The sequence below is a fragment of the Pleurodeles waltl genome, chromosome 12, assembly GCF_031143425.1.
Source record: "Pleurodeles waltl isolate 20211129_DDA chromosome 12, aPleWal1.hap1.20221129, whole genome shotgun sequence".
NCBI lineage: Eukaryota > Metazoa > Chordata > Amphibia > Caudata > Salamandridae > Pleurodeles > Pleurodeles waltl.
In genome coordinates this window covers 503,526,695-503,550,531 of record NC_090451.1, presented here as the reverse complement: position 1 = coordinate 503,550,531, position 23,837 = coordinate 503,526,695, and the positions used below count along the sequence as shown (strand labels likewise).

Here is a 23,837-nt window from a genome sequence, read left to right as displayed (position 1 = left end):
GATGCAGTATTCCTATTCCATACTCATAAATATGCAAAACTCATAAGTATGTTATGTTTCTAATTTCCTTTCTCTTGGCCTTTGTATTCTATACTAATTAATTTTTTTTTAATAAGCGTGAAATGTATCTGCAGAGGTACAGCTAGACATTTCAGTATAAACACCTCAAAAAATGTTGCTTCAATGGTGACTTCAAAGATTTGTGTTGTTTTGATAAAGTAAACCTGGTTTATTGTTTCTCTTGTCTAAATAATTAAAATAGAGAATTAAAATGGAACTTTAGAAGGTAAGAATAGAAATGAGGAATGCAACAGCGGGTTTGGACACAAATATATATTTTTATTGTTGACATTATAATAACGTGTATAGAAGTGAAATGTGTGTGATTTGTAATAAAATAGTAAGCTCAACTAAAAACTGTATGACTTCTTTAGATCTACAAGACTAGGAGCTGTACCTGATCTTAAGGCTATCTAGATCACCCCCCCCCCCCCCCCCAATTGAATGAATGAATGAATGAGATCTTGTAAATTTGAATAACTCTAGTTTTCCTTCATTTCCTTTTAGGTCTTCTGACATTTATAAATTGTGCATATGTTAAATGGGGAACAAGGGTACAGGATGTATTTACCTATGCCAAAGTCATTGCACTTATTGCCATCATTATAACTGGAATTGTAAAACTCTGCCAGGGTAAGTTTATCCATCTTGTGTTTTCAATTTTACCTGTTTTGTTTGATTAAAAGTAAACTAATACATGATCATTCACTACAATAATATAAAGTACAAGTGTATTTGAGATATTTTGTACAATTTTATGACAATCCTGTTACACTAAATTGGATTTTTTTTTTTTGGGTGCTGGATATCCCGGTCTGAATGATATGCAGGCGGTGTTTAAAGTGATGATGTCTGAAGCAGGGGAGACTTTTAACTACAGTTGTATAAAGGTTAGCGATAACCACAAACAATATGGAAGTCCAATTTGTAATTCCACAGGTGATATGAAGCTGTTGGTATCTGGAGGAGCCTGTATATACAAAGTGGTGTCAATTGATGCTGTTGGTATAGTTTTGTTTTGGCGGATGTTAAGATCTGCTAACGTATTACACGGAGTGGCTTCAGTATCATGAGGTCATAGGTAGTTTTGTTTTTCTTCCATTTTCTTTCCTTACTGCGGATGGATCATTTGTCCACAGGGTCTTTAGAGTTACCAGGGTGCTCAGGGTTTTGGCTTGCACTTGCATATTTTAATTGGGGCATGAGGTGCATAGTTTTCTAAAAAGGTTTTGAAGTTGTTTAGAAGGCTGTTGGTGTCATACATGTAGTTGATAGAGTGATGGATGAGTTCATTCATTAGATTGTCTGTGGAGAAGTCTTTGGAGGATCTGAAGGTTTGATCCTCTATTTTGGGATGACCTTGGCTTGTTGTTAGAACACTGAGCTGGGAGCTAGGGATGGTGAAGTGGTTGGTCCAGTCCAGGGGTAGATGTAGTTTGCTTTGGTTGTTGGTGATATTTACAAGGCAAGTTCTAGGATGGGGCATTTGCAGCATATTGGGTGTGTTGCATGGTATACTGTGTTGTGTGTTGAAGAGGGTGTGTGTGTGTGTGTGTGTGTATATATATAGTTTTTCTTTTTTTTTAGTGTGTATGTATATATGTGTGTATATATATATATATATATATATATATGTGTATATATATATATATGTATGTATATATATATGTGTATATATATATATATGTATATATATATATATATATATATATATATATATATATATATATATATATATATATATATATATATATATATATATATAATTAGTTTTTCTTTTCTTTTTTAGCCTGTGTTGTCTGGTAGGATGAAGTGACCCTAGAGAATGTTGTGGGTTTGTTGGATGCATAAGGTGGCAAGGAGATATGGGAATTCATCAATGTAGTTTTTATTCTACACTTATGACTTGCAGAGTAGATAGAAGGTCACAGTCTGAGTTGCAGAGAGTGGGAAGTGGTTTAGCAGCTGCATGGACTTGTCACTTGCTTACAACGCAGGTACATGAGGATGTATGGTTGATGGCAAACCCTTCCCCCTTCTTATGTTCACTGTCCACATGATGAATACTGTAGCCTGTTGAAAGGAGGACATCTAGGATCTGTGAGCATATGGGGGTGAACCATATTTTTGTGATGGTCAAGCTTGTGATAAATGATGAGATCTGTGATGTCTGGGGCATGGAGCACTGCAGTGCCAGGGCTAATAAGAATGAATTGGAATGTATGTTCTGTTATTTGAGTATTTGAAACAGTGGGATGTATACAAGGTTGTGTCTATGGGGTGTCTTGTGCAATTACAATGTGGTAGTTTGGATTAACTAGTTTTGGGTGTAATTGAGGAGACTGATATTGGAGAGTGGGTGAGGCAATTGGTTATAATTTTCCTTGTAAGTTTTAGCAGAACATGAATTCTGGTCCATGTCCTTTATCGGCCCTACGAGCCTAAATAGTTAATGCCCTTGTCAGAGGCCAGTCTTTGCTGTTGATGCGTGGGTGAAGTTGATTGAAGAAGGCAAAATTGTCACTGCATGTGCAGATGGCTGATGGGAAATACAATGATTCACCTTCTTATGGAGATGGGTGAGAAGACATTAAGTACTTCATTTTAAGGTGTTTTTTTATTTTTATTGCAATGTCTGGTCGTCCCCTCAATAATGGTAGAGCCACGTTGAGTGTGTTGATGTCAGTAAGGAGGTGTAATGTTATCTGTATTTATCCACCAGCTCCATCTTGACCACTGACTCCATTTTGTGCTTCGCTTAGCTGCAAATACCATCACATTAGTGGCGCAGGTATTTTTTCATGCACAGCTTGTGAGCGTGTTTTCTCTCTCACCAAGGACGAGAACATACCATGGGGGAATAAGGGAGATAAGGATGTACCAGGCTGAGAATATTTATGGTTAAGCAGGGTACAGCTTGGTCTTGGAAAGTGCACCTTGGGATTTGGCCAGTCTCTAATGTGTTCTTTCAACACTGACCTGGTACGACCAGCGTTTGAATAACAACTTACCTGATGGGAGGTGGTTTCTAGAACCTTCCTCTTAAGTTTGTTTAAAGTAGATAAGGTAGTGGAAGATTGACGGCTGGGAAGACGGGACTCATCTGAGAAGGGTCACCTTGCTCAGAAAATGATCCCATTGCAGGCTTTCTCCCTCTCTTTGGGGGGGAGGGGGGTGTTTGTGTGTGTGTGTGTGTGTATATATATTATTGTTGAAGTATTATATTTTCTTTGTTTCTTTGGTCTTTATCATTCTACATCTGTGATCATTTTTAGACTTTCACGTGTTACTACCTTTGAAATAAAAGCTCATGTTATTTTTTTTCGTGTATGAAACTTGGGAAGTGCCTTAATAAATTCATGACTTAGTGGTGCATCTTTGCATTCCATTCACTGCGTTCCCCCTCAGCCTGAAACCGAACAGGAGGGCTGTTAAATGGCAAGTTGTAGACAAATTGTTTAAGTATGATAATATTCAAGCTCTCGAATTAAGGCTGAAGAGGGGTGGCGCTTATTCATTATTTTTATAATGACATTTTTTCCTTTAACAATGTCATAAATCTAAGTTTATCAAGTTCTATAGAATCATTAGGGTCTACAAAAATAGTGATTTTGCCTCTTTGCTTAGATCTACAGGCAAGAGTCTGCTATAGAACTGATCTCTGTAAGGAACTTTTGTAATATCAATAGAGAATTCATGCATAAAGACCTAAGATACCTACTTTTAATGCCACAGGATGATCACTTGACTACCTGTTTATATCTATACATAGCATGTTTAATGACCACAATCTTATAATTTGAGAGGTATCGTATTGTCACATTTTACCTTTTGTAATGTCATCTGGCAATATAATAGCAGTTACCGGTGGTTAGAGTAAAGATATGAATTAAATGCCCAGTTATTAGAAACTCAATAGGTGTTGCAGGTGCTGAAATTGAAACCATTTAAATAAATAAATATAAATCTGGGCAGAGAAGGTTGATCCTACAAATGTTGCCTGTATATATCTCACTAGCGAATGTAGTTGGAAGGGCACAGAAGTGCAACAATTTGTAACAAATATTTTGGTAACAGATGTTTGTTTATTGTTTTTTAATTTAGTCATATAAAACATCCAATTTTTTTCGTCATTTACAACAACCAAGAGTTTGTTGCGCCCAAACGTATGCATTCAGCCATCCCCAGCTGCGCATTGTCTTTAGTCACGTGTGGGGGAGATTGGCCACAGGACCTAGCCTCGAGTCAGGCTCAACGCTTGCGAGGAGCCAATCCTTGCTGTGCATGGCCAAGGGCCATGCGCAGAGTGGTGGGCTACAGTGATTGGTCTACCACCACTGTACATGGCTGCAGGGTCGTTCTCCAGCCCCAGGCAGAGAACTCTCTGCTGGTGGCCAGCATCTTCAGTTCATGACCTTTGGGCCTTGTACAAGGATTGGACATGGGCCTGGCCGTTACCTTCAGCGTGCACACCAGACTGTTGGCAAAAAAACATAACCTCTGCCCAACCTATGCGTCCAACTCTATTCTATGTGGGTGGCCAGGCCATGATGTGGATGTACTTTGACTACACAGTAAGGTTGGTTGGAGGGTCTGGTATACGGCCCAGCCCTGCGCGCTCTACCTTCTGAGTCCACCATTGCCTGGCGAGCATGGCCTTCGGCTGTGTGCTGCAGGGGATTGCTCACAAGGCATGGACTGTGGTTGGGCCCTGCTTCCACCCTACCATGTGTGATTAACTTCCATATACGCCACAGGAAGAATTTGTTTATATGGTCACAGAACTCAGAGGTGACTTGTAGTATCCTTATAAGGTACATTAGGGGGTATTTTGTTCCTATATCCAGTTTCACAAACTGCTTAAATTCTTTGTGACTTGGTCTTTCATGTTAATTGCAGACAAGAAACATTAAAACCTACATATGGTGTAATTAATCACACCAATAATTCTTTTTCTCCTGCATTTCACACTGGCTGCTGCCTCTGGCAGTGGGCATGGTATGCCAGAACCCACCTGAATAACATATTACAGTAGAACTGCCATGTCATTTCCTTTTTACAGTAGCTAAACTTATCACAACTCACATATATACTCACCTAAATGAGGAAATTAGAAACTGGCTTTTGTACAGAGTGCAGGTTAATAATTCTCGGTCCCTTGCCTTTCACACTGCAACGCGGAACGATACCATGCCCTTCCACTCGCCTGTGCATTTTTCCTTCAATATGCCTGGAGAAGATGATTGGGAGGGGTCTGGGGACCCTTAGGATACCATCACCCCTTTGGAGAACCAGAGGTTAACTTGTATGAGTAACTGGCAGAGGCCAGTGGTTTACACACCTCATCACACTACGGCTTGGTCTCCTCCCACTGTTTCTATGGAGTAGGGAACCTCTTTGTCTACAGCTGCATTCCTGGATCTTCAGCTGTCCTCCGTGTCAGTCAAAATGAACATCTTGATAAAAAAGCTTTTGCCCGGAAAAGTGCCCCTGACGAACCTTCAATAAATCCCTCACAGATGTGGTCCTTTGGACTTGGTCCAAAGGACTCCTGTGCACAAGACATTTGCCTGTTGTCATTGCCCCACGCTTGGGGACCCCAGTTTCCTCACGCAGCACCCCATCCCGGAGAGCTTTGTTGTCCAATCCTCCACCTCCCTTGTTAACCCTACCAATCCACCAGATAGGGAATTCATAAGGCTGTATACCTTTGGCACAAAGTTGTTCTTTATTCTAACTTAGCACTGCAGTTGGTGAAACCACATCCGTTTTGAGTTGATACACCCACACATTGTATGGGACTTTGTTGCACAAATGCCGTCTGTGGTCTCAGAGGAGGCCCCAAGCCATAGTCACTCAAGCAATTGTTGATGGGTCAGATGCAGCAAAGTTCATCACCAGATGTGAACTGAACATGACAGACATGCTAGACAGAGCAATTGCGTCGCTGGTGGCACTTTGCCTGGTTGACATGTTGTCGACTACTAGTATGCCTTTTTTGTTTTTCGATGATGTCCCTGAAACACCCACTGGGTTCAAGCCTTGTGGAGCCTGTAATTGACAGAGGTCGCTGACGAACTCCCACTTGGTGTGTCTGTGGTGACTGGAGAGGGACCACAATTCTGCGTGTTGTGCGGACTGTGAACCCCAAGGCTATCTGCGAGTGGGCCATGAAGCTTTTGGTTGCTCATCGTGCAACTCTGCGGTCCTCCATGTCCCATTCGCGTGGCAGATCTCTGGACTGCTCCTAAAGTTGCTTGTGTTGGACTTCTTCAGGTAAGTCCCATAAGAAAAAATCCAAGAGGTCCAGGCTCTCTTCGACGTATCTGTGTTAGTTCCCTTCTTAGGACGATGTAAGAGAATGATGCCACAAATCCGGGCCCTCCTTGAAGGTTGTGTGTTTGCAGCTGGTGCCAGACACTGTGTCCGCTTCGCGCTTCCCTGAGTATCCCAGAGTGAACCCCACCCAACACCGAGAATCTTATGAGGCTATGAGCCTCATCTTTGGGTGTCTGAACCTCTCTGGAGAGCCTTCGTTCCCCATGCCTTCAGGAGGGTCTTTGACTGGAGCTCCTCTAGCGGGCCCGCTCTCGGTGTCTGCCCACCTCTCAGAATCTGTTGGTGGATCTAGATCGGTTGTGTCTTGGCGACCTTCTCCTGGGGACTGTTCCAGTATCACTGTTCTCAATGGTGCTGAACCCATTATGATTCCCAACTCCAATGCGGAGCTGGACCAGTGTCACACAATGTCAATTCGGTCACCAGCTAGGCCTACATGGACTGAATTGGAGCTGGAGTCCCATTTCCCTGAAAGTCTCGCTGAAGAACAGGAATGGAGGTGATCTTAGGATCTCTATACTTAAACTGACCTCCTTAGCAGAGTCTATGACCAATGGCAGCTGGTACCAGGGGTTGAGGGGTGGACCTTGCTGATGCCAGTAGTCTGAACACCTCACCAGACACTGGACTCCTCTCTCTCTTTTCACAGTGGCTGCAGAAGGAGGAGCTTGTTTCGCACTAGTGGTCCGGAGGGTGGCTGAGGTCGTGGGCATAGTGCTGCCCACAGCGGAGGTCAAGACTAATGTCTTGACAGAGGTGCTTCAGCCCGGGGCATATCCTTCAGAGAACCCTTATTATCCTTTAGTGAAGCCCTCACTGATGTCCTACTTGGGGCCTGGTCCAAGCCCTGTACATGTACTCCTGTGCACAGGTCCATTGTTTGCAGCCATCGCCCTGCACCCAGAGACCCAGGCTTCCTCTCCCAGCACCCACCCCTGACAGTCTGATGGTTCAGGCCTCAAGCTCCAGGGTCAATCCCAGCGTGTTTCCTACCACACCACCAGATAGGGCACCCAAAAAGCTGGATACTTCCGATAAGAGGATTTTTTCTTTCGCCTGTCTGGCACTGCAGTCCATAAACACTGCTTGCTTATTTGGCCATTATTCCTATGTGTGCTGCCTGTGGTTCTGAATGAGGCCTGGACCATACTCTCCCAAAGTTTACAATCACTGGGCAGCTATTGCTTCTTTTACGTCGCCCCGTCGTGCCTGGTTGAGGAATATTGGCTTTTCGAGGGATGTCCAGGCTTCCCTAATGGACGTGCCTTCCTATAGGACGTGCCTCTTAGACGGCAAAGCATGTTCGGCGTTGGAGAGATTCAAGGACAGTATGGATACTGCTAGATCATTGGGAGCTCCCTGTGCCACCACTACAGCTGCATTTTGCCTTCAGCCCCTTCGTGGCTGTGGTAGGGGTTATCCGCCACATCCATATCCCCCTAGCCACCATGGCCAGCAGGCTGTTCTTTCCTGGCCATGGGCTTGTGGGAGCCCTGGCCATGGGCACGGCTCCCACAAACCTTGTTGGGACCAAAGCCAGTAATCTCACGCCCTACCCCCCATCTGCTCCCCCCATCCACCCCACCCCAGCGGCAGCACATTCAAAGCCCCTTTAATATGCCTTAGATCCAGCATGGGCATCTGGTTGGGCAAAAACTTGACACCATTTTCCCCATGGGCGGGAAACTACTACAGACAAATGGATGCTCCCGATTGTTCAAAAGGGTTGTGCCCTCCCCTTCCAGCAGACCCTGACACCACTTCCTCCATACCCTGATTGGCAGATCGAGGACCATCTTGCGACAGGAAGAACTTACCCTTCTTGCCAAAGAGGATGTTCCACAAGGCAAACAATATATATGCAATATGTCATGAATAGGGTAATATGAAACCCTTTTCTTCTTCCTAGGTTGAATACCAAGTCAACAGATTAGCTTGACAAATTTGCACCCCATACGGATAGCCGGAGTGAGTCTCAAGTCACCTTGGAATTCTTCACCCACCACTGAAGGTCCTGGGCTGCCCCATCTGACACACAGGGTGCCTGAGAAGCTTCTGCAAAGTCCATTGAAGACAGAGATTGCACTGCAGAGTGCACACATGCCAGTGGGCAGGAGGCACCTGCAGCAAACAGGAGACCAGGAAGCCATAGAACTGTCCAGTCTGTAACACAGCACCAAGTTCAAAACATCACGATCATAACGTAAAAGTCCAGAATTACCAGTGAGGGCAGAAAAGCTTTGAAAGCCAGTGTCCAGAAACCCCCTGTAAAGAGAAACATCTGCACTGGCTGAATGTAGGATTGTGGCTTCTTGGTGGAGAACCCCAGAGAAGAGCAGAGATTGAAGGTCTTCTGCAGATGGTCTGCGACTGACTGTCACAGGCCCACCTTCAACAACTAGTGGTTGAAATACAGGAATGGTTGCACATGGACCGACACTAGCACCATCACCTTTGTAACGTCCCAGGGTTCAAGGTGAGGCCGAAGGGCAGCATAATAACCTCCATGCTAAAACACACAAAATAACTTCACCAATAAAGGCAAAAATGAAGGCACTGACGGACAGAGTTCTGATATGGAGCAAAATGTGCAGGAATTGGTGGAGCAAGTGGCTACGTTTGTGCTAGCCCACACCACAATAGAGTCCTGTTTGGTGGTAAATCTTTAATTTTCCTGGGTACTGCTTGGAAATTCCCTGATCTAGTCTGACGCCTGGGGAATATTCTAAGGTAAGGAATCTGAGGCTAGCTAGTCTCTACCAGACACAGTGTTACCGAAGGTAAGTAACTTGTTTATCTGATAGACACTTCTAGCTGCAGATTCCTTACCTTAGAGTATATGCCCAAGCAGCATCTCCCTGGATTTGTCTGCTGGCCGATTAGACCAAAAAGCTCAGAAGGACCAAATGGGCAAAATGCTCATCACAATGGAGACGGACTGTCCAGATAGTAATGTTTGGTGAACATGTGCACTGATGTCCAAGTTGCTGTCTGACAGATGTCCAGGGTAGGCATTCCACAAGCTAATGCAGTGGTCGCTGACTTGGCTCTGGTAGAATGAGTTTATGCCCCCAGGAGGTTGTTTTTTGGCCAATGCATAGCAGATTTTATGTAGAGCTTTATATGTTGTGAGATGGTTTGTTTCTTCACAGCCCTAACCGCCTTCGCTCCAACATACCCTATAAATAGTTTGTTTTTGCGCCTGGAAATCTCTAGTGTGCCAATGTGAGGACCTCAAGGATCTCTTTCATGTGGTAAGTGTGCAAAACGGGAAGAATGTGAGAGTCTGTAAGGAATCTGTGGCTAGAAAGTCTCTACCAGCTAGTACGTTACCATAGGTAAGTATGTTGTTCATCTGATAGACTTCTATCCACAGACGTATTACCTTAGAATAGATACCAAAGCAATCTGTCCCTGGAGGTGGGCTTGTGGACTCTTTTAAACTAAGAAGTCCGGAAAGACCAAATGGACAAAATGCCCATATCTACGGGCCGGACTGCTGAAGCGGCATAGTTTGGCAAATGTGCAGGGATGACTACGTAGCAGCCTGACAGATATTCAGGACTGGGCCCCCTCTAGCCAACCCAGTGGCCACAGGTTTAGCTCTGGTCTGGAATGAGCTCTTAATCTCACGTGGCTGTGTCTTGGATGTTGGATATCCGATCTTACTGCAGCGGATGTTCCATTGCGAGTTGGTTCTCTTCTGAGTTCTCTTCTTAATTGCCTTCCCTTTATTTGCCCCTGAAAATCTTTGGTATGATCAATGAAAGACGGTAATGCTCTTTTTAGATCGAGGCTGTGTAATCTCTCCTCTTTCTTAGTAGGATGGGGGAAGATTAGAAAGGTAATCTTCTTCCTTATGGAAAAGTGTGACTCCTTTTGGCAAAATGGATGCTCTGGTTCCAAGAACCAATTTTTCCAGGAAGAATAGAGTATAGGGAGGGTTAATAAAAAAATGCTTGTATTTCAGTGACCCCCCAGACAGATGTTATCACCACAAGGAAGACAGTTTTGATAGTGGGGGGCTGAAGAGGACAGCTGTTTATCAGCTCAAAATCTAACAACCTGAGAAACGTGAGCTAGATTTGAGTCCTCTTGGGGCATAATGAGGGGCGTAGGAGGAAACGTATGCTTTAAACCTTTAAGAAATCTAGGCAAAGCAGGATATTGAGCAGGGAAGGTTAGTCTGGAAAATGTGGAATGGCGGACAGGTATCATTAAGTGTCTGCAGGTCAAAGTTTTGGCAGGCCAGGGATAGAACAAACAAGCGAACTTCAGACAAGGGTGCAGACAGGATCAACTAATTTAGATGTACACCAAGCCACAAAACTGTCCCATCGGCAGGCCAGTCAGTCAGTCGAATATTCTTTATTTGATTACTTAAAATCATATTAGATGTATACATCACCCTTTAAAAATCTAAAAAAACAATCACCAATATAAAATTGATAACTAGGCAATATAATACAATCCCTTAAAACCAGTCCAAAAAATAAGATACAGTAATACAAAGTGCACCACATGTCCAATATAAGTTCTTAAAGCTCCGAATCCAGTGTGGCTAAGCGCTTCTTTCTTGATCGCAAGGCCCATTCAAAAAAACTGGCTACATTGAAACAAACTCTAGTGCTTGATGACATCTGTAGAAATAAAAAAGCGGGTCTAACCTGCACAAAACCCAACCCTCTTAATAATGGAGCAATATATTTTTGTTTCAAGGATTGATATGTTCACAAAACATTACAAAGTGCATAGTATCTTGTGGCGAGAAGTTATCACATCTTCAAGGAACCAATTTGGAAGCCACATTACAACCTGGCGGGTCCTCTAAAGACCAATGCAACAAATTAATTCTAAATCTAGTAAGTACAAACCTGTGCAGAGGAATAGTTAAAATATAAAGCTAAGGTTCTATTGCAGTGCCTGATTTTAATAGGATGTGTGCCTGAACCGTGGGTTTCTGCAGTTCGTTGGCTTCTCTTTCTGTTTGTGCCAGGAACAAGAAATGTTTTTTCACTCATTGCCCCTTCTGGAGATTGTTTTGGGTGAGCTAAACAAATCAGGACGATTCAACTTAACCATAACTGATCTGACATAGTTGAGCCATGAGATATTGTTGCTTTTCTCCAATGCTAGGCAATCCTTTAGAACAATATTATTCAATTTAAGTTCTGGGTTAGCCCAAATCCTGAGCCACCTTGTAGCTAGGCCCAAGGCTAAGAGGTCAAAGGCATATCCATCTCCCACTTCCTCATGTACAATATAAGAGGCTACAGACTGAGGGACTGCTAACAGTCGTCTCAAGAATATATTGTCTTCCAACTGTATTTCAGGCATGGATTTGTAGCCCCCAGTTATCACATCCGTAACTGCTCAGTGTAATGCATTTCGAGTGGTATACTTTAATAAAGGCCTGGATGGGCTTACAGCCCAGTCTTTTACTAAAATCTAAGACCGCTGCAACGGCTCTGGCCATAACATTTCTCTTGACCCTCTTTAGTGCTGACCGAGAACCCCTGTCATCAAACACTCCCAGGTATGAAAAAGCAGTGACCCTAGTTATCTTGACCCCCACCTCCAAATCTTTTTCTTCAAGCTCTTGTTTCGTTTTGGGCCCATAATCATAACATGCGTTTTTGAATAATTAACGGTCAGGTCAAGTGAGGTCATAAACTCCAATAAGAGACGTTGCAGTCCTATCTCCATTCGGGCTAGTAGCATGGCATTGTCCGCGTATAATAGGGCAGGGATCAGATAGTCAATATGTGGAATTTCAGCATTAGTTCCACATAACCTGGGGCCCATTTGTTAATGTACAAAGTAAAGGGTAATGGAGCTAGAACACAGCCCTGCCTAATTCCCCTCTTTACAATGAATAAGGGGGATAGGCTCCCATTCGTACTATACCTCTCTGCGGCTGATAAATTATGATATAGATCAATCAAGAAATTCACTATCTCAGGGGCCATACTCCGATCCGGAAGCAAAGACCATAATTTGGACCTGTTAACTCGGGTAATGGCTCATGTTAAATCTATGAATGCAAGATGTAACCTGCCTCCCTTGATTACTATATATTTTTCTATTATCAAGTGTAAATTAAGGCGTTGATAGAGAGTGTCCATACCTGATCTAAACTATATTGCAGAATAGAAATAGCTTCATTTTTTCTTCTAGCCAGGAAGCAAGCCTGGCAAGGATAACACTTCCCATAACCTTGGCCACCGAGTCAGTTAGTGATATGGGCCTGTAGCACTCGAGAGGAGATCTGGCAACCTTTTTAAAAACTGGAATAATTATGGATTTCGACCAAGAGTCAGAGAGGCCTACCTTACTGGCAGAGTTCATAACATGGGTAAGGATTTTTGCCCATAGTGCAGGGTCGGACTTGTATAGGTCTGGTGGCACCCCATCAGGATTGGGCACATTCTTTAAACATCAGTATGATTGCTTGGCGACCTCTTCTTCGAATCTCAACTCCTTGGCTTCCCAAGTGCACCCCCAAATAATCTTTGTGGAGTCCACCTCCCCACCATCGCATACAGACTTAAAAAGTGAAACCCATGTGCCTGGCGTTACAACACACTCCAAGACACAATTATCCATGCTGGAGAAAAACGGTCAGTTGACAATCTTCTAGAATCCAGAGCTGTTCTCCAATACCTCTAAGTGAAGTAATTCCTGCCAAGCCTCCTCTCTAATATTCTTTTTTCTTTGGAAGAGGGCCTGTTTATATCTCCTTCTTCATAGAGGCACCTCATTTCTATCTCTTGGTTTTTTAGGGTTATCATGAGGTTGTTTGGTGCCTTTGAGCAACATTGATCACCCCCCCCACCCCCCCTCTCCCCTGTTGCCCTGTGTCCATCAACAGTCATATAAAGTTTTAGTGGTGAGGCGACTGGCTACAGAATGACATCGCACACTTCAAAAGGGAGATCAAACACCCTCATCTGGTGTTGGGAAATCTCCATGCATAAAGGTGGAGAGTGGACAAGTTCAGGTGCAGTACTCTGCCCTGTTGCTATGATCGGAGATCCTAAGCTCCCAAAGGGGCAGCCTGACTGGAGAACAGATGCTTATGCTTAGTAGTTCAAGTTACCACACTCTCCGTGCCCAATCTGAAGTCACTAGCATGACTTTGGTCCAGTAATTCTTGAGAACTCTAAACAGGAAGGATGTTGACAGAAGAGCGTATATATGAGCCCTGACCACCACTCAAGACTACATGCATCTCTGAGTGAGAGCCACCTTGAAAACTCCAGCTCTCAGAAGTGCTGACATTGTGCTTTCTTTGTGGTGGCGAATAGATCTAACCAAGACTGTCCCTAATCTTGGAACCATGTCTGGATGGAGGCTCTATTTGTGATCCATTTGGTATCGGAGGCTAAGTTTATCTGCCCTGGCATTCAGGGAGCCTGCCAGATGTTGAACAAGCAGGAATATGTCCTCACATTCCAGCCATGTCCACAGACACAGAGTCTCGTCATAGGATCCACAACCCCACTTCACCCTGCTTGTTGCAATACCACATGGCAGTGGTGATGTCCATGAACACCTAAACTAGCCTTGCCTTGATCGATGGAAGAAAGGCTTTCAGTGCCATTCAGATCATGGTCAGTTCCAACAGGTTGATTTGGAGTGGAGACTCCACCAGGGACCAGAGTCCTCTGATCGCCACCTCTCCCAAGTGGCTGCCCCACCCCAGGAGTAACACACCTTTCACCACTGTGAGCTCTGGATGGTGAAGAAAGAGGGGTCTGCTGTTGAGGTAATCATGGTCCGTGAGCCACCACAGCAGGTTTTTGGCCAGACCCTCCGATATCTGAAGAGATTTCCCTGACGCTGTGTTCCCTGGGTCTTCAAGTTCCACTGCAGAGCCCTTATATGCCAATGGGCATGCTTTACTGACGAGATGCAGGAGGCAATGAGACCCAGCTGCCTCAGTCTCACAGAAATCCAGGATGGAGGCTAAAACATTGGTATCATAGCCTGAAAATCCCAGACTCTGTTCCGGAAGACAAGCGCAAAATTGCACTGTATCCAGAAAAGTTCAAATGAAAGGAAGCATCTGAGAGGGAGTCAGGTGTGACTTTGGCATGTTGATAATGAACCCCAGCAAATGCAGGAGGTTTGCTGTAGTCTGGAGGTGGGAGATGACTGCCTCGGGCTTGCCAGTTATTGAGGTAGGGAAAGACTGGAACCCCTGACCTCTGTAGATGTGCTGGGACCATCCCCTTGGTGAACACCCGATAGACCCTGGTAAGGCCAAAAGGGAGCACAGTGAACTGATGATGTTTGTGGCCCACAGTGAATCGCAGGTAATGCCTGTGGGCAGGCAGGAGGATGGGGTGGAAAAATAGGTCCTGCAAGTCCAATGCTCCAATCCAGTCTCCAGGGTTGAAACCAGATAAGATCTGTGAAAAGGAACATGTTAAATCTTTCCTTTCTTAAGAAATAGTTGGGAAGGTGCAGGTTTAGGATGGAACAGAGGTTATCATCCTTCATCAACACCAGAAAGGTGTGTGCCAGAATATCTGAAGAATAACCACTGTACAACATGTGCCAAGCATTGCAATGAATGCAAATCAAAAAACTCAACTGAAAGTAGCATGACTATTTGTGCTTTTGTTTCTATATTTTGAGAGTTTAAGTAAATTAGTTGCATCATAGTATTTCAAATTACTCATTTTCTCTCCCAACATACAGGAAACACACAAAATTTCGAGAACTCATTTGAGGGATCTTCCCAGAACGCAGGAGACATTTCCCTTGCACTTTATTCTGCTCTATTCTCTTACTCTGGTTGGGACACTCTCAATTATGTTACCGAGGAGATCAAAAACCCCAAAAGGTAAATAAGAACTGTATTCTATATTGTGATTTGTCATTCAGATAGTCTAATGATAAATATTCATGTATTTGCATGTTGTACTGTAGTTTCTCCTAAGGCAGTGAGGAGTTGGATGTAATAATGTACCGTGACAGTATGGTCTCAGTTTGAACATGGTTTAAACCATTAGTCATGTAAAACCAAATTTTATTTTTGTAGAAATAAAATCACTTTGATCACCTTATTATGTGGCACGATAGAATGACAAAATATTTTTATTGCTCAGTTGGTGTATTTGTTATTTGAATTTATCTGCGAGACATACATCAAAATAACCTTGCAGCTGCCTCAGCCTGTTATGATATTGATGACTGTACTTTGGCTGAAATTATCTTTGGCACAGTGAGAAACTCTTCTTCCATCTGCGGATACTTGAAGGATGACCCTACTTTCTCGAGCAAGTCTGTGTACTTTACCAGTGGTTCTGCTCCCTGTTTGGCCTGATTTGCCTCCAGGAAAACTTTGATATTGCCCTACCCATAAAAGGCAGTTAAAGAGGCTGCTTAATCCATTGCCTGTTTGAGGCACTAAAAGCAACACGGACACTTTGACTTCTTCCATGCCTGTTTATTCTGCAGGTTGTGTAAAATTTAATTTATGGAAGACATAACCCCTCTTAAGTGGTCCACTCGCGACCAACATCAAAGCTTAATATCGCTTTTGGAAACTGCACTGACTTCTGTCCTTTTGTTATGAACACCCAATGATCAGTGCCTCTGGAAGGATTAATCTTTATGTTCCAGTAATTTAAGAACTTGCTGAGGAAAAGATTCTGACTTCAGTCTACCATAGATTTAACAAGTAACAGCAGCAAGGTTACTTAAAAAATAAACAATGATAATATACACCATGAGAGCAGGATTCTCCATATATCAGACCGGATCTGAAACCTGATGCTATGATTGGGTCATTGGTACACCATGCCTCTGCACTTTATACAACAGTGTCCAAGGACAGATTCGCACATCCTCTCCAACAGTGGTCAGAATCACCAAGAAACGTTATGCATATCTTATTTAGAGTAACAAAGTAATTCCTCATTACTTTAAGAGCAGTTCCCTTATAAAATACCAACTTGTTTCACAATATATAGCTCTCTAGAGACATTATCATGCTTTTTAAGTATATTTTTGCAAATGATCTTTTCCCATTTCTTTTAGCTCCAGGTTTTATCCAGGATTCCATAATATTTTAGACACGCTACCACCACAATTTTAAAACCCTAGATATAAGACAGGTTCCTCAAATTTAGTTAACTGTCTTATTCCCATCTCCATGTTAGCTGTGTGTTACGCCCAGTGCCTTAGTTGTTTGTACATGAACCTCTCTTGTTCCATCATTCCAGAGGTATATTTACAATACTTGGGTAGTTTAACCTGGCCTGCCTCCAATGTCTACTAGTATCCTACAGCCTGCTGCCTATCCGTGTTTGCATGTAATTCCCTCCATAGTCGACAGAATTTGAGTTGTAGTGAATAGTTGTCATCTGGGGATGGAAAAGGATGTAAGCTTTCTAGAAACTGCTATGAAGACACCTCTAGAGCAGTATTAGTAATTTGACTGTAACATAATCTTTGTGTTTTGGCCCTCCTTAGGAAGCCATATTTTGTCTCTTAGCCTTGCATGTGGTGACGGACCAGTGTGTGTACAGTGTTTACTGGAGGGTCTCTGGGACCATTCTATAATCCTAAATTGAGATGCTCTGTAGTAATGTTGGTCATCAAGGAATCCAGACTTCCCCTATTATGTGGCATCCTCACACTTTTAATTGATATTCTAGTAGACTTCCACTGCCATATGATGTCCAGAAGTAAGTTATGTGGCAACTGAATGGTGCTTTTTTCCCAGGCCCAATCAGGAGTGGTTGAAAGACATTTAATAGTTATAGTATTGTATACTTTTTCCAAAGCAGCTATTCTACCTGGCCACAAGATGTGTCCCCCCCCACCTATGCAGATCTTTTTTTTAATTCCATTGACTATTTGATTAATGTTGTCAGGTAGTAGTATAATCAGTTGAATAGTTATATAGGCTCCTAATTTCAGAGATCATTCAGGTAGTTTGGAGAGTTACCAGCCTGAGCAAGTATTTTGTTTTGACTTTTCAGTATTGGTAAAAGTTCTCAATTCTCAGTCACCTTTCTAAGCTGAAACCTTCTGAAATCTCACCAAGAGGACCAGTAATTGAGGGGCTGAAGTATTTAATGGTCAAGGAAATTAGTATTTCATCTGCAAGCAGGGAGTCTTTATATTATGTTCCTCCCAAATCCAAACTGGATTGTCTCACTACTGGCTTAATAAACATAACAAAAAAGATGGGGTACATTAGGCATCATGGTGCATTCCCTTTCATATTACAAATTTATCTACAAATACTTTGTTTACTGGTATTCTGGCTCTCTGTTTCACATACAATGCCGAACAATGTTTACCCAACTTAAATCTCAACAAGCCGGTCATCATAAATCTGTACCTGACCCCATCAAAAGCCTTTTCAGCATCTAGTGCTATCAAGGCCAGTAGTATTATCTTTTTCTATTTGACTCTTCAAGAAGGTCAGCAGGCCTACTGATTGTGTCAAATGCCAGTCTATTCTAGACAGACCCATAAACACAGAGTATGGGGTTCACTTATATGATGGAGCCACTGGTGAGGGATTTCGCCTAGGGTTCCTCAAACTCACACTATGAGTCTCCGTGTCGGGTGCTGTGGAAGATTGTGTGGTGGGGGGAGTTTCCTTTACGACTATGTGGTCTCACACACTATATAGTGTCATGCTTCATCATATGACCACCTAGCCCCACCCATACATGCGTGGTGAGATGCTTACATTTATGTTAAAACATATGTACTTGTGTCACATAGTGTGAGTTTGAGGAATCCTAGGCGAAATCCCTCGCCAGCGTCTCAATCATATAAGTGAACCCCATACTCTTTGTGTTTATGAGGTAGATAGTATGGGTTGGTTCTGTGTTAAGATATTCTAGACAGACCCCGGCTAGTCCTCATGCAAAATGTCTGGTGGGATTAGAGCCACATTGAGGACAGAACCTCTCCGTAAAGGTTGAAACATGGTTTGAACAATGCAGTAGGTTTGTTAGTTCTAGGGTTGATAGTCCTTACTAGTTTCGGAAGAACTTATCTGCTGTAATTTGGAACACTTGTGTTAATATGTGTGTTGGATAACCAGGAGATTTGTATAATTTTTGGTCCCTCATGACCGCAAATTCCTCTGCTTCCTTTTCCGTCTGTCTTTTTGCTGCAATAGGGAATTGTAGACTCCTGGGCATATTTTCCTGTGATTTAGTCTTGGCACAACAGGAGAACAGTTGTTCATGAAAGTCTTTGAAAAATGTCAGCCTTCTCGCCAAATACTAGTTTCCAGACCTTGTACCTGAAGACACAATACTCAGTCTTTGTCTACCTTTTAAAGCTCTCACTAATGTAGTATGTGCCTGATTGTTCTATTAATATGTTGCGGCGCAGTACCAAAAGAGCCTTTTCCAGCTCGTTTGCTAACTCTACATTTAATTGAAATTTGTTTAACACCCCCCTCAAATCTGTCCTTGATCCCGTCTGTATTTTTTTTATCCTCTTCCTCTCTTAAATCACTTTTGAACCTGCTATGCATTGATTCTATATTTCTTTTCTCTGCTGTAGTGAGATGTTTACCCCTGACTACCACTTTTAAACCTTGTGGGATCTTTATTGTGCCATTATGTGTTGGGTATTCCATAATGATCTGTGGTATTTCTGTTCACTAAGTTTTGTAGTAGGTATCTTCAAAGTCCACCGTTTCCTATCGCTGGGCCTACATCGAACCCCTTAAACGACCTCTAATGAAGCATGACAGATTGTGATAAGACCTACAGCCTTCTACACCAGTCTGTCACCATATCTGTCCTTTGAGTATGAAAGATGGACACAAATAAATAGATGGAGCAGTTACCTTATGTCTATCAGACCCAGGTCTTCTAGTGCCTTTACTGTGTATACAGCCATTGCCCTGGGCATTCCACAACCTTTTCCTTTAATATCTAGTTGTGAAGGGAGGTCCTATGAAGTGTACGGCAGGGGGCAATTTCAGTTACACTGTTCATCAAGGCTGGTGAATTTCACAGAGTTTTAGGCGTTTTTTATTGTATCCTTTCTTCACCAAAAGTATATTTTTCCGATGATTCTGTGTGCGCTTGTTGGTTGGTGTGTTTGTTTTTTGTATACTTCGAGGCATATTATTTGCAGGTTAAGTGCTGTGTAATTATAGTTTAGATCACTTCAGTGCTCAATCCAGTGAATTAGGATTTCAAGTACATACCTTTTCAGTGTTGCATACTATTTCAAGTCGCTCGTGAGAAAAGTGATTAAAATGACATGTATTTTCTGCTTTACTTATCAGGAATCTTCCATGGGCAATCGCAATTTCCATGCCAGTTGTGACCATCATATATTTACTTACTAATGTTGCTTACTATGCAGTACTGGATATTGATGATATTCTTGCTAGTGATGCAGTGGCTGTGGTAAGTTAGCATTTTCATATTTCATATATTTGATGAAAGGCATGTGAAAGTCCAAGAGCAAATCTATCTTGACTACTTTGCTGAAAAGAATTGCTTGTGATGGAACCTTCCAGCAGATGCCTTACCTTATGAATATCCTCAGGGGTTTAGCCTGGATGCAGAAATCCTGGTCTACAGCAATAGCAATCCCGGATTGCCAGGTGATAGCACACATCTTCAGTTACTGCTCCTTTCACCTCAGATATGATGTAATTGGATTATATATGGCACCATTTTGCACATTAGTGTTGGTTCTGTTTTTCACACATTACAGTCATAGGTCTGGAGCTCCTTGTCTACTGAATTAGTTCCTCGCGATTTTGAAGCAACTGCACGAGATGTTACATTCAAATGTGTCTGGAGTTGTTACCCTGTTAACAATTTCATAAGATGTCTTTATTGGATCACCATGACCTCTGCGTGTGATGTCTAGGGCCCGACCATGACCCCTCTGCCTCTGACTTGTAGTTCTGAAAGCCTTCCAGGAGTAGGTAAGTCTTCTGACAGTGAACGATCTTCAAATATGTCTTCCTGTAAAAAGCACAACTGCGCTGGGAATGTTGGATACTATGGTGCCCTCCGTTGATGCCAGTCTCACTCGCATCATCCCCTGAGACAATCCCAGTTCTCAAAAAATGTAACTCGGAGTTCTCCACTACATCTGTGCCATTCTCAAGTCAAGACCATTTAAGATGTAATGCTGGCTGTCTTCTGGATTGCTCCAAATTACTCTGGATCATTCCTCAAGTGAGGGCCACATCAATTGGGTTTGGCTGCTCCGGCATCCCTGGGGCCAACAAAGGCAAAGCGGGTGACAAAAATATTTCATGTTTGGTTATCCTTTGTATACAGATCTGCTTGCTTTTTCCAAGAAAGACTCTCTGTCTGGCCTTCACGCATAATCCATTATGGTTATGACTCTGGTCAGGGATGTTCTGGGGACTTGTGTTGAGCAACAACTGATGATCTTTGAATGTGTTTGGGAAAAAGTATTATTTTCGAACAGACTAGGTGAAAAGTGATGGCTATATTCCAGAGGTGATTTGAATCACTTTCTTGTTCAAATGAGCCTCATTTTTATAGTGAGAAATCTATGGTAAGAAGTTACTTACCTTGGCTAACCGTATTGCTGGTGGTTAATAGATCTTGCGGATTCCTCACTTCCCCTCCTCCTCTTTTGAGATGTTACCGTTCATAGGATACCAAGAAGTGCTAGTATGTGTGTGCTATTAATGTCGCTGTCATTAAGCGCTTTTGGTTCCTCCTCACACCATTTGGTTAGGTGTGGAAAAACCTAAACGTATCTGACACCAGACAGCAGAGCTGGGCAGCTGTTGCTGAGTAAAATGTTTTCTGGATCCAGATTGGTAAATAACTTTTTAATTTCCACATAACCTGATTGTAGGTAAATCATGAATTCCCAGTGAAACGTATACATGCAGTGTTAAGAATGAAGAATTATCGAAAAACTGGACTTGTTTACTTTGAAAGTATGGTCATCATGAAATTACCAATGAATCTCCCTGGGGAAAAAAATACCAGTCTAATTTATTTGCTGTTGTTGGGGTGGGGATGTGTCCTCCCTACACCAACATAGAGTTCCGTGTTCTGTAATTTGCCCCATAGCATTACTTCAACCTCTGAATTACCTGCTGAGAATAACCAGAACTTGTCTCAGCATGGTCCTTCAGCAAACTCTTCATAACTGTTAGACCTGATATCCTTAGTGTGGTCTTCCACCAAAGTTTGTGCCTTCAACCTCTCCTCTTTTTTTAATTTGTTTTTGTTGGCATTAGTACACTGTGTATTTTACCACTGCTAACTAGTGCTAAAGTGCTTGTCTCCCTAAAACATGGTAAAATTGGCCCACACCTTATTAGCACATTCAGTTTACTTTAAAGTCCCTAGTGTAGGGCCCTATGTCTACACAGGGCCTGTACATTAAATTCTCGTTGTGGGCCGTCAGCACTCATGGTGCCACCCACTAAAGTAGCACTTTAGAAAATTTCTCAGGTCTGCAATTGCAGCTTGTAATGCAGGTCTGAACTACCAATTCAACCTGGCAAAATAAACATTTTGCCAGGCTAAACTTTACTTTATAATACACCTAAGTCACCCCATAAGCTAGACCCTAAAAGCCCACATGGCAGAGTGTATTGATTTTAAAAAGTAGGACGTGTGGATTTAAGTTTTACATGTCCTGGTAGTGAAAAAAATCCTAAATTATTTTTTTCACTACTGTACGGCCTATCACTCCCATGAGACAACATTGGGATACCTTACTGCATTTAGTAAGTGCTAACGTTTGATTGGGATCAGATAAAAATATCATGTGTAAACTCAAATGAATTGTAATTTAAAATGCTCTTTAGTGGCAGTCCGATTTTAAGTCTGAATTCTGAAAATGCCACCTTTTAGAAAGTTGTTACAAATAAACAGGGTACCCAATTTTCTACACAGAACTGGGTAATCTAAACTGTAAAGCACACAATGCTCATGGAGGAATCATTTGCATACAGATATTTCAGCGGTATTAAATACTATTAATGTTGTAATTAACCATAGATTAAATTCCATAAGTGAATAAATCTTCAAACAGCGTGTAATTTGTTTCTGGAAAAATTAAGAATTTTTATATATTCACTAATACTTTATACATCAACATAGCAAAGCAACAATGATTTTTTGTGTTTTTATACAAATGCACTGGTGACCCCTCTTGTCCACAATCCCTTTACATCCAAGGGACAGAAGGACAGCACCAACTCTCCTGCCTCCCCAACCACAAAAGGTTTGTGTCCTATATGCAGTCTTTCAAACTATCAGAAAATCACTCCTAAGGGACTCCAGCAGCTCATGCGAAGAATTGCGTCATGGTGAGTATAAGGTTGACGTTTTTGGTCTCCCAAGGCTCAAACCGTCCATGAGACAATCTTCAGGACAATGTGTAAAAGTGGATTAAATTACAATAATTGTTACTTGCAACATCAGCTTCCTAGAGCAGCACTGCTTAATCCTTTTCATCCGGCACCTACAACATTAGTAAGTTAGTCCAGTGTAAAGAAAGAACCTTTAGAAAGTTGGCTTTTTTTTTGTTTTTGTTTTTTTCCCTAACCATTTGGTGCCTGTTGCCAGTGTCCCTGGTTACATGAACTGTAAATGTCTTTGCTGTTGGGGGATGTGTATATTCCTATCCGACAGAGACAAGGGGGGGGGAGGGGGGTACTAGGCATTGGCAGGATGGGGGGGTCACCTACCATGTTGGCTGGGAGGGACTGTTCCCTGTCCCACATAAATTTCAAATGGATGCCTCCAGCACACCCACAAAGGAATCTGACACCTAAGACCTCTAGAAGTCTTGGCAGGTGAAGGAAATAACTTTCCAGAAACAGATGTGGGAGTATGCCAGGGCACTAGGTTTAATTATTGGAGACTGAGAACACTTCAGTACACTTCTGGACCTGCGGAAGACTTCAGAAGGTTTGCTGTGTACCCCCAGAGGACCTGCTGCTACCAGAAGACTGCCCTGCTACTTCATGCCTGCCTTGTTCCCCAGGGGACTGCCCTGGTGCTGGAGCAACAGGGCTACCAGTGACTACAAAGACTAGTTGGCTTGCCTTCTGCGTGAGCTACAAGGACATAACAAGATCCAGAGACATTGAACCTTGCATCTGGCCTCTGATGAAGTGAGTCCTGACCCCTCAAATGCTGCCCCACCAATTCCTGCACCCTTGGAAGTGGTGTTAAGGTGCTGCTCCTGTTTGACCCTAAAATATTGGAATCATTTTTTTTTTTTTTTTTAAATACCAAAAAGTGGTCTGAAAACCAACAGATGCCCAGGACGTACATGCCAGCTGATCCTCCTGTAGTGCATTGCAAGTCTGCCTGACTTTACTGTTGCTCCCGCTACGTTTTACTTCATAGCAAATCCTGTTCAGCTGGACGTCTCAGCGCAGGAATAGAGCATCATGGAGCCCTCTTCTGCTACAG

General features: G+C 42.7%; 1 protein-coding gene across 2 annotated transcripts in view; it reads left to right on the top strand.

Annotated features, from left to right (window-relative positions):
- The window catches only part of SLC7A6 (solute carrier family 7 member 6), a 433,424-nt gene that overhangs the window by 136,509 nt on the left and 273,078 nt on the right, over positions 1 to 23,837 (top strand). For both annotated transcript variants that reach the window (XM_069217253.1, XM_069217254.1), the window contains 3 exons: positions 568 to 693; positions 15,106 to 15,250; positions 19,685 to 19,808. In XM_069217253.1, the coding sequence (XP_069073354.1) occupies positions 568 to 693; positions 15,106 to 15,250; positions 19,685 to 19,808 (395 nt within the window). The remainder of the gene's footprint in view (positions 1 to 567; positions 694 to 15,105; positions 15,251 to 19,684; positions 19,809 to 23,837) is intronic.